Source organism: Camelus bactrianus, chromosome 32 (genome assembly GCF_048773025.1).
Source record: "Camelus bactrianus isolate YW-2024 breed Bactrian camel chromosome 32, ASM4877302v1, whole genome shotgun sequence".
Classification (NCBI taxonomy): Eukaryota; Metazoa; Chordata; class Mammalia; order Artiodactyla; family Camelidae; genus Camelus; species Camelus bactrianus.
Genome location: NC_133570.1, coordinates 22,990,738 through 23,001,796, shown reverse-complemented (window position 1 = coordinate 23,001,796; position 11,059 = coordinate 22,990,738). Strand labels below are relative to the sequence as shown.

At 56.8% G+C, this 11,059-nt stretch overlaps 1 protein-coding gene across 1 annotated transcript; it reads left to right on the top strand.

Moving 5' to 3' along the window:
* The first annotated feature begins 713 nt into the window (after nt 1–713).
* On the top strand, nt 714–10,996 carry LRRC74B (leucine rich repeat containing 74B). Its single transcript, XM_010956983.3, has 9 exons — nt 714–849; nt 1,429–1,571; nt 1,997–2,129; nt 2,910–3,116; nt 5,511–5,620; nt 6,528–6,643; nt 7,430–7,508; nt 9,097–9,192; nt 10,859–10,996. The coding sequence occupies exons 1-9, from the start codon at nt 714–716 to the stop codon at nt 10,994–10,996; spliced, it is 1,158 nt and encodes a 385-aa protein (XP_010955285.1).
* The last annotated feature ends 63 nt before the right edge of the window (nt 10,997–11,059 follow it).

Below are 11,059 nucleotides of genomic sequence, written 5' to 3'. Positions count from 1 at the left end.
CCCCAGCTGCTCTGGGCCTCCCACCCACTGCAGCCTCCCTCCACCCGGTCCTGGGCACGCAGAGAGGAGCAGTCTCTGTCCCTTGCCCTCTGGCCTCACTCCTTGGGGTGATGACAGGTGGGTTAGGTACTGTGTGGGCAGCACGGGGCCAGCAGGAGAGGATAAGGAAAGCTTCAGGAAGAAGTGACCTCTGAGCTGACATTTGCAGATCCTGAAGTTCAACGAGCAGAGTTGGGGAGGAATGTTCTTGGTGGAGGGAGCAACATTTGCGATGCTAGAGCATGAGAGAAAACTGGGACCCACAGAGTGAGAGCGTGACTAGCTCGCGAGAGGAGGGGGCGGGGCCCTGCATGGCCCCAAGGCCTTCTGTGCTATGCCCTCGACGAGCTGCTCCACCTGCAGGCTCTGGAGTGGAAAGGGGGCGATGCTGGAGCCTCCTGGGGCGGCGAAGAGACAAGTCAGTCGGTCCTGGCTGCTCACGGGTCTAGGTCAGCCCAGGCCGGCGGCGGTATCCGCAGCAACCAACAACTCGGAGTTGCCAGGGCGACTGCTGCGGGAGGCGTCTTATTGGCCGCAGCGGGCGCCTGTTCGCCGGACGCCACCTCCGATTGGTCAACGGGCCGGAGGGTCCGCCCACATTCCCGGCGCCAGGCTCTCCGTGCAGCGCCGCGCAGTCCCGCTTTGGTGTGCGCGACTGCCAAGTGGGAGTAACCATGAGGACTCCCTGCGAGGGGCCTGGAGAGGAGGAGCAGGAGGAAGGGGCGGTGGCAAACACTGGGCGTCCTGAAGGGGTGCCAGAGGCCCAGGAGGGTTCGGACTCGGATTTGGACTCCGACCTGGAGACGGAAGGTGCTTCCGGGCGGGGAGGCTGGCTGGGGCCGAGTGGGCAGGGGACCCGGTCCAGCAGGAGCGCATCCCTCTGTTGGATACCCTCGGGGCAGCCAGTGGCCGTTCCAGCCCCTTGCCCTCCGCTCAATGCTCCTGGCGGCATCAAGAGTTCCACCATTACAACAGGATTCCAGAATGTTACCATGCAAAAATCTTGCCAGTGTAAGATGGGCTGTCCCACCCTAAAATGGAATGAATCAGGGCTGGGTTTTCCCAACCGTCAGGAAAAACTAAGCTAAGCAATGCATAGAACTTAGAATTAGTTCAGTCTCCTCCCCCATAAAATGTTCACAAAGCATGTGTGTTCTACAGTCCAGTAGAAGACAGTTCACATTTTGGGGTTGGACAGGAAGGGTAGAGCCAGGATTAGTGACTATAAGCTGTGTGACATTGGGGGAAAGATCTGCCTTCTCTGAGGCTCGATGTCCTCATCTGTATTTGGGGGCAATAGTCCCTACTAGCACAGGCTGGGCAGTGACAGAGGCAGGGGAGGTGGCTGTGCTGGGGAGGAGTCTACAATGGTCCCCTCTCTCCTTTCAGGCACCCATGGGCTTCAAGAATGGGTCAAGGACACCCTCTATCTGAGGTCTTGCCGGGCCCACGGCGTCGTGCCTGCCTCCTGCTTTCTGCGCCAAGGGAGCACCCCAGAGCTCAACCTGCAGCACCGTGGCCTGGGGCCCCAGGTACCCCTAGAGGGACCCTGGGGCCAGGGTTGGAGGACAGGGACTCAGGAGGCAGCAGTCATGGGCGTGGTCCCTTCTTGAGCCCATCCCACACACACCCCGGGTTTGCTCTGTGCCAGGCATGTCCCAGCCCCCATATCTGGGTGACAGGTGGTATCAGGGCTATGACAGAGTTCAGTATAAGGGCTGGAGAGCCTGCAGGGAGCCTCTAACCTTCTGGGGAGTCAGGGAGGGATCCAGGAGGTGAGATGTGGGTGAAGCCTAGAAAAAGCTGGTGTCACTGGGCATGTGGGAAGGGAAAGGCCTTCCATCTGGAGGGCACTGAGTGGGCCGAGCCCTGGAAACAGAGCCAGGGTAGTGGCAGCTGTGTCTGGGGCCTTCAGCCCTGGGAAGAGCCGGGCTCCTCAGGCCCCTCTCTGTCCCAGGGGGCCCGGGCTCTGGCTTCTGCACTGACCTCCAACCCCTACATCAAGCGGCTGGACCTTTGGGACAATGGGCTCTGTGGGCCCGGTGCAGAGGCCCTGGCAGGTGCTCTGAGCAAAAGCAGCAGCATCTGTGGTAGGTGCTGAGCCTGGGACAGGAGGGCAGGCTGCCCCACACTGAGCCTTCTCACCCGGGGGCCTCCTCCCTGGGTGGGGAGGGAGGGGTGGAGTTAGACCCACCCCCTGTGCTGGACCCCCGACTCCCGCAGACGGTGGCCTCCCAGTGCCTGAATGCAGGGTGGGAGAGTGCTTCTGCACAGAGGGGCAGGGATGGGCAGTGAGAGAGGAGGAAGGGCTGGACCTAAATGCCACCTCTGCCACGGAAGCGCGGGTGACGCTGGGCAAGGAGCTCAACCTCACTGAGCCTCAGCTTCCAATCTGTTAAATAACCCCAGTCATCAATGCCACTTAGCCCTTGGGGATGTGGGGGACACATCTCAGTAGTGTCTGCTCACATAAAAGCTCCCTGCACAGACACCGGGACACTGCCTGTCTCTGGAAATGGGGCAGCGGGGGCTTCCCTGGGAGGGTTATGTTGCTGCCAGGCAAGACTCATCAGCAGGGGGCTGCATGTATGTATGTCACAGACATCCTCCACGACACTAGGATGAGGTGGTTTTAGCTCTTTGACAAAGCTTGTGGATACATGGGGTGGGCATGGGGGTCTGGGAGGCTGCCTGGGGCCTGAGGGGACCCAGCCAGTGGGTGGCAGGCAGAGTCACCATGCTGCTGAGGACAGCAAAGCTGTCCTGCTGCAAAGCTCTCTCTGCTGCTGTGGGCCTGGAAGGTTCAGGGGACGGAGGAGGGTGGCACCTGGCTGTGTATCCCACTCACTGAGGAGTGTGCTGGCCCCCAGATGTGGACCTGTCAGAGAACCAGCTGGGAGCAGTGGGAGCCCAGGCTGTCTGCTCCGCCCTGGTGGTGAACCCAGCCATGCAGAAGGTACAGCTGGCAGGGAACGACCTGGAGGAGCAGGCGGCCCAGTACCTTGCTGAACTCCTGGTGGCCCACACAGGCCTGAAATCCCTGGACCTGAGCTACAACCAGCTGAATGACCAAGCAGGTAACATCTGGCCACTGACCAGGGCCAGGATGGTGGCACTTACGTGAGTGGAGGTTGGCAGGACCACTCAGAGCATCAGTGCTCTGGCTTCTGCTCCCTAGGGATCCAGCCATGAACAAAGCAAATTCCCTGACCTCAAGGAACACACATTAACAAGCTAACTCTCCATCATCATTGGTGCTACACTAGAAACAAATAGGGCATGATTCTAGAGAAGAATGGGAACCCTCAGCTTCAGAGGTGACAGGGGAGGACTCTGGGAGGAGGTGACATTTAAACTGAATGTGCAGAGGGGAAGGAATCAACCATGAAAAGACCAGAGGGAGAGCATTTCAAACAGAGGAATGATTTCCCAGACAGTGTGACTGTGCTACTGAGAGATGGGCCAGGCTGTGGGGTGGAGAGGCAACAAGGCCTTAGGACTACAAATCATGGCAAAAGGCATGAAGATTTTATTCCAAGTGCTGTAGAGGACATCAATGGGATTCCTTGATCTCACCACTTTCTCTTATGCCCCCAGGGTCTTTGCATGGGATGTCTGCTTTACCAGGAACAAGCAGTTCTATCTGCCTGTCCTCAACTACCCTAATCAATTATAAGAATCACCTGGGACCCTGGGTTAGGAATACAAATTCCACGGCCCTGGACCTACTGAACCTCTGAATCCTCTTGGGGGGTGCCTGTGTATCTGGATTTTAACAGATGCCCCCAGGAGACTTGTCTGATCCAGAAAGTTCGGGAATCACTGCTCTCTCTGCTTAGAGCAGTGGGGTGGCACCAGCCTTGGCTTGTAAGAATTAGCCCTGGAGTTTAACTGCCAGAGAACCAGTCTGCCTTGTAAGAAAATCGTTGTGGGAAGTCAATGAAAGTAAAAGAAAAGCTCACTTCAGACTTTCAACTAATTACTAGGTCAGGGGGCCAGCTCCAGGGGCAGCGAGAATGCAGGGGGCTGGAAGGCTGCACAGTAGGGTTGGGGTTTGGCCTGGAAAAGGACAGACTCAGCAGGACCATTTTGTTTCCCCAAGGGGGGCTCTGTGGGTGGGCCCGACTCCCTTAGAGGTGAAGGAGCTTGGGTCTCAGTCTCCCCACCTGACCCAAGGCGGGGGTAGCACCTACCTCATAGTTTGGCCGCAAGAGTCACGAAGAACGAGCTACAAGAGCCGGATTCATGGGTAGAACCTTCTCACCCCTGAGCTGTTCAGCAGAGAGGCTTCCCTTCAAAGTGGCGGACCGCCACCCTCTTCTCTCAGCTCTGAAAGTGTCTGAGAACCGGCGTGTGTTAGACCCAGTGCCTGGAGCCGCGTCCCAGCAAGTCCTCACTGCCCCGCGGGGAGCTCTCCAAGGTGCTGACACTGCCGTGCACTGTGCGTGTCTTCAAACCAGCCTCGGTAGGCCTGTGCTCGGTGCCGGTACCACGGAGAGGGGTCAGATTCAGATCCCCGAGAGAGACTCCCAGCTAGGGAGGTCTCATGCCCAGAACCTGGAAGGATGGAAGCACAGTGGACATGGGGTCCAAGGAGGTCCCACCCAGCCCAGCCAGGCAAGCAAGGCTTCCTGGATGGGGGTGAGGAGCTCTCAGCCACGTGAAGAAGGGGGTCAACTGTCCCACACGGGGTCGGGGTGGGGGTGGGGGGCAGCTGGAGGCTGAGAACCGGGAGCAGGTCTGAACGTTGAGAGTGGATAGCGGGGCTTCTGCCTATCTTACAGGTAAAACATCTCTCAGGGTTTCTAACCCACACAGCCCACTCTTTCCTGTTCACCACCACCTCCTCTGCACTGGCCTTATCACCTCTTGCCTAGACTGTGGCATAAACCTTCCAGCTAGTCCCCTGGCCTCTTGTCTCTGCCCTATCTGAATCTTCTCTCTTGTTTTGTTTTAAATGGAGGTACTGGGGATTGAAGCCAGGACCTTGTGCATGCTAAGCATTAACTCTTCCACTGAGCTACGCCCTCCACCCACTCTGTCTCTTAAAGAATCTTTCGAGTGCCCATCAAGCCTACCTCTTTTCACCAGCCTTCCCCACCCGCACCAGCACCAGGTCTCATGCACTTTCTCAAGTCTTGTGTTCCCCATCCGCTCTTTCCTGGGCCCACTCTCCATGGTGGCTGCACACGGGCGTGGTGAGTCCCTCAGTCTTCAAGGTTCTCTACACTTTCCTGACCACCCCCTCTACTGGCAGGGTTAGCCCCAACTCTGTTCCCACATCTCCCTGTTTGCAGTCTACAATAGCTCACATCCCATTAATTTGTATTTATAGCTTCTCTGTTAAATGTGACTTCCTTGTGAGCAGGGCAGGCCCACGTTGGGCTCAACTCCCTGACCCCCGTGCACAGCAGAGACCCTGGCCCACAGCAAACATTGGCGTCATTTTTTGAATCTTGGTGTTTCTTAAGGAGAGATGCTTGGACCAGCCCTGGCGGAAAACACAGGACTCACTGAGCTTAACATAAGCTGGAATCACCTGAGAGGCCCAGGAGCCTTAGCCTTTGCCAGGGGACTGGAGGTATGAGGCCCCTGCCCAGTTAGCCCCTCCCGCCTGTCCTTTGGGGGCAGGTCTCCCAGGAGCCAGCCCCCCATCTTTGCAGCTTTTCAGAAATGAGCCTTGGATCTTTTCTGCAGAGCTTGGGTGACTTTCATTTTCCTGGGTCCATTTAATGATGACAATGTCTGGTATCCTGTACCTGTCCTCACATCCTCAGTGAGGGGTCCACACTTAATGTCACACAGCTCCCCAGACACTCAACTGGAGGTACACCACGCAGGATGGTGATGCACACTTGCTACTGGGCATACGCAGCTGCTTCCCTGAGATGACAGCCCTGCACCCCGGGATCCCAGCACACACCCTCGAACCCCCACCTGCTCACCTGGGTCCTGTGGTTCGTGGGCCTCAGGAGTGGATGGGAGGGGTGTCTGAGATGCTTCCGGTGCCAGCTGCCTCTGTGGGACCCTCCTCAGGGAATGGCAGCTGCTGCCTTGCTCTCCCACAGGGCTGACCTGGGGTCTTGCCCCTGACGTGGCAGGTCAGGCTCTGTCTCCCCAGGGCACCTACGAGCTCTGCTCTTCTCCCCATCACAGTCCCCAAGACAGGTTAATCAAACAGCCTCGAGATCTGTGACCTTAAGAGGCCCGTGGCCGAGAACCCAGTCCAAGGCTCATTTACATCCTCATCCTCCCTCTGTGCTGTGCTTCTGGCCTTTCAGCTCCACCGCTTACCCTCGTCCAAGCCCCAGGGCTCTTCCCTGGAACCTCTGTCCTCTCCCGCTCTCAGCCCATGCTCTTTGCTCCTCATGCATTTCCACAAGCCCTGTGTTCCCCAGGCCCCCCCAGCATCCTGGGCTCAGAGGCCGTGGCCCTGGCTCCCTCCACCATCACCTGTGGTCCCACAGCTTCGCTCCTTTGCATCCCAGGCAAACATCTTCCTGAGGGTCCTGGACATCTCGTACAATGGCTGCGGAGATACCGGAGCCTCTGCGCTGGGGGGAGCTCTCAAGACCAACAACATGCTGGAGGAGCTCATCATGAGGTGAGAGCACTGGGGCCCGCGCCCCAGCCTCCGGGCCCATGGCCACCCAGGGACCCGTGCCCATCTTGCTGCTGCTACCCCCCTGTGGCGCCCCGACCTGCCCCGAGCACTCAGGGTGGGCTGCGGCCATGGTCTGGGCATGCCCAGCTCTGTCCTTCTCACTCCAGTTCATCGTTTGTACATTGAGACTCATAATTCCTGCCGTGTGGGCTGGGGGCTGGGAAGTGCAAACTTGTAAAGCATCTTCAGTGGAGCCTGGTGTGGATGGACGCTTCACACAAGTGGTCCTCCCTTCAGAGGGAATGGTCTGCCTGCTCAGCACACGGCTGCGGAGGGCCCGCCCTGTGTGACCTGCTGGGGTCTCCGTGTGTGAGCTGCCCCTCCAGGCCGAGGCCTCTGCGGGAAACTGGAACAGGGACCCTAAGCCCAGAGGGAAGAAAAACAGTAGAGGCCAAGCAAGTCACAAGCCACCATGGCTGAGCCCCACGCCTGGGTTGTCTGAGTGAGCGGAGCCTGCCCACCAGGGCGAGAACATCTGCTCAGTCCTGCCCACTTTTCCTCCCCATGTAAGGAGCCACCGCCAGAGGAGGCCACAAGAGATGCTGCAAGTCAGGGCTGAGCTGGGGTCTAAGGAGTTAGAGGGAAGTGGGGCTGGCCCTGGAGACTGGAGTCTGGGCCAAGCAGGAGCAGGAGGAGGAGGTGGGGAGGGAACTGGGTGGTGGGACGTGGGAGCAATCTGCGGGGCTGCTCGCAGTGTGGCTCAAGGCACATGCCTTTCTGTTGCAGCAACAACCGCATCTCTGCCGCAGGAGCCCTGAGCCTGGGCCTGGGCCTGCGGGTCAACCGGACATTGAGAATTCTTGTGGTGAGTGCAAGGCCTGCCTGTGCCCATCCACAGATCCCTCCCACACCATGGCTCCTCACCCCAGTGGCTACAAGTGCATGGGTTCTGGAGCCCAGATGGGGGAGTGGGCCCCTGGCTTCCTCTTGCGACTACTTCTCCCCCTTGTCATCCACTCGCCCATCTCTGGCCTAGCCCACGACCTCCTTCAGACTCCTTCCCCCCATCCTTCCCTCCCAGGGCATCACCAGCCTCTGGGCCATCCCTCCTGCTCAGCCCACTGGAGCCATGCTCTGCTGAAGATGGCCAGGGCCACTCGGCTTCCCTTCACCTTCCCCCTGCTCTTCCTCTGGCCCTGCTGGGAAGAAGAGCCGGCCCAGGTGTGCTGATGGCCAGGCTCACACCTACCTGGGGCCCTGTGTGTGCAGCAGGGGTTCCCTTCCTCCAGGGCTGCCAGTAGGGAGGAAGCAGCTGAGCAGCCTGAGAGCAGAAGACAGAAAAGGGAGAGTGGAGCCCTGTGCCAGCAGCGTGAGCTCAGCGGACAGTACCACCAGCTCCAGGGGGCATCTGGCCCTGCCTGGCCCTCAACTGGGATAGGGGCCCCCTGCAGGACCCCCTTCCCTAGCCTGAGGCTCACTCCTCTCCTGACCACCTATCTAGAGCCCAGACCCCTCTCTTGAGCTCTGGGTCCCCCAGCAACCTGCTAAAGAGTCCCCCAGACGGAAATAGGCCCTCGGATTCTGGGAGGTGAAACTGAACACACCTTCCTCCTCCAAGGGCTGCCTCTAGATGGGGGCCCCTTCCCATCAAGTCAGAAGCTGGGGCCTGTGTTTGCCCCTCCCTGTCCCTCCACTCTCTCCCTCCTTCATCTCACCTCCTGTAGAGCACCCAGACTGCCTGCTCCTCCTCACTTTCTGTCCACACGCTGCTTTCCCTTCTCTGATCCTGTTTTCCCACCTGCTACAGGTGATCTTTCTAAACCAGAAACGTGCCCCTGCTTTAAACCTATCGGCGGCTCCCCTCTGGATGAATCCAAGCTTAGTGCGTCATTCCCAGCACGTGAGCTCTGGGCCCCACCAGCCCCACGCTCCCTGCCGCCTCGATGCTCATCACTTTCAGCCCCAGCTGCCCGCCATCCTCCCGCCTCACCATGCAGTTTCTCAGCCCTCCTTGGCTCCTGCAGCTCCCCTTGCTGAAATGCCCAGCTCCACCCACGTCACCTGTAAAGCACAGAGCAGGTGTTTTAGCCCCCGCCCACCCTTTACTTCCCAGGAAGAGTTGGTGCACTTCTCATATCGCACTTTTATACTTCCTTTCCTCTCCTCCCCACAATGGTGAGCTCTCTAAGGGTAGGGTGTGTCTTGTGTGTCCAGATTATTGGTTCCCGGCACAGAGTGAGGGTTCAGCCAGTGTCCACCCCTTTCCTCTCTTCCCCAGCTCGCAACCTCACCCAGGGCATTGCATCCGTCCAAGGGAGGGGCGTTCTGGGCTGAGAGCGCGGGACCACCTCTACGGCACAGCATCAGAGATGAGGAACAGCCCCCCCCCTTCCCTCTCCCATTTGCTCCTGCCTCTCTGGGCTCAGGCTTTCTCACCTGTGTGTGCTTCCTAGGTGTCCAGGAATCCCATGCGAAGTGAAGGCTGCTTCGGTGTGCTCAAGTCTGTCCAGGCTAATCCCTTCTCTGCCCTAGAATTGCTGGATTTCTCTGTAAGAGCCTCTCAGAAACCTCATCTCTGATCCTCCCACAGCCCTGGGAGGTATCCTTTTCTCCATTTCAGAGGAAGAAAGTGGGGATTAGAGAAAGAGAGTGCCCAGCGTGGATACCTGGTGTGGCCTTGTTCTAGTTCCACTCGGGCCTGAATGTAGGTCATGACGCCGCTCCAACCACACTCCCACCCCTAAGCGGGGTGCCGCGGTGGTCCCCCTCGGACCCCTGCTTGGGTTCTTCACTGGCTGAGAGGGCACAATGCTCACTGTTCACTGATGTTTGGATTTGCAGGTTCGGCCCGTGCAAGGCGGCATCCTCCCCGCCTGGCCAGTGCTGCCTGCAGGTATCCAGTGCTGGAAGGTTCACTTGGGTGGCTGGTGGGAGATTAGGACCCCTTTTCCATTCAATTTTTCTTTTTGATATGGAAAAAAGTTACTTAAACATTAAACAGTTAAACATTAAGGAGAGAATCCCTAGATACGAACTTTGACGACTCTAATCACGAATCACGCCTCATTCTACCTGATTTATTTCAGCCGAGGCTTGAGTCAAAGCCTTTCCAGAAATGTTTTCACAGTTCCAGTCCTTCAGGTTTGGGACAACTGATGTCGGACATCCTTAGTGTTGCCTTCTACCTGCCTAGTCTCTACAACTCCAAAGCCAGAGACTAGCTTGCCTCGACCATGTTCCTTCTGCTCTGAGAATTCCGGTCAGCAATGGATTCTACCACTTTAAAAAAAAAAACCATAATGATACAAGAAGTCTTCTAGCAAAAATACACGCTCATTCAACATCATGTGTGGTTATTATCGGAAGCTTTTCTTATCATGGAATTGCCATAGTGTTTGGAAATAGAGAGGCCTGGGGCCAAATCCTGAGTCCACCAATGTGGGATCTTGGATTCTGAATTAGAGACCAACACTGGTCTATGAGCAATGCTCTATATTCCTGTTCCTTAACTGCTATTGTTAGTCCAATCTGAGTAGTGTAGATTTTATCTTGGTTTTAAGGGAGGCGCTTTGGAATCTTTCCAGTTCACGGGAAGCCCTTCCCAGGACGCAGCTGTGTCTTTGCATGAAGCGGGGCTACTATCTACCGCCCAGGGCCATTGTGAAGTTAGGATGAGGTGACAGACCCGATGGAGATCCTTGTGCAGGGAAAGACTGGTGCTCAGGGAAAAAGACTCTTCTCCCCAAAACTCTGTTTTCACTTTTTAAATTGTGAAATATTTATGCCGAAAACCGCACATAGATTTAGGGTGGATCTGCACAAACAGCATACGTCTGTGTAACCAGCCCCCAGATCAAGAACTAGAACAGGCCCCCAGCAGCCCCCCTTGACACTCCCCCTTCTGTTTTTTAAAAACTATTTTATAGTTGTTATTGTATTAATTATTTTATTTTGGTGGAGGAGAGGGGTAATCAGGTTTATTTATATTTGGAGGAGGCACTGGGGATTGAACCCAGGACCTTGTGCATGCTAAGCATGTGCTCTACCACTTGAGCTGTACCCTCCCCCTCCTTCTCTGTTTTAATAGTTCGGGTTGTGGTGACTTTGCCACGCACAGGAGAGAAGCCACCCTAAAGAGACCTTGTGTGTGTTGATGAAATAGTCCAGTTCTCAGAAAGTAATAATGTACCACCTTGTAATGGGGTCTCTCCTCAGGATATCCAGGTGAACAGAGAATTTAAGGACCTCGCCAGCTCGTTGAAGGTAATTCTTCCAGGGCTTTGCATAAAGACTGTGGCCTGCAGAGTAGAGTATGAAAAAGAACTGCTGTCTGTCTCCCGAAGCGCTAAATGACTGTGAAGTGTGGTTTCCTCATCTCCCAGTGGCCACTTCAACTTCAAGATGTCTTTTAACACT

What these genes read in the sequence shown, in the direction of transcription:
- LRRC74B (XM_010956983.3), top strand. Translation starts at nt 714, where the DNA reads ATGAGGACTCCCTGCGAGGGGCCTGGAGAGGAGGAGCAGGAGGAAGGG. An exon ending in ACCGTGGCCTGGGGCCCCAG is followed by an intron (nt 1,572 to 1,996) that starts GTACCCCTAGAG and finishes TCTCTGTCCCAG; the next exon opens with GGGGCCCGGGCTCTGGCTTC. An exon ending in GGACATTGAGAATTCTTGTG is followed by an intron (nt 7,509 to 9,096) that starts GTGAGTGCAAGG and finishes TGTGCTTCCTAG; the next exon opens with GTGTCCAGGAATCCCATGCG.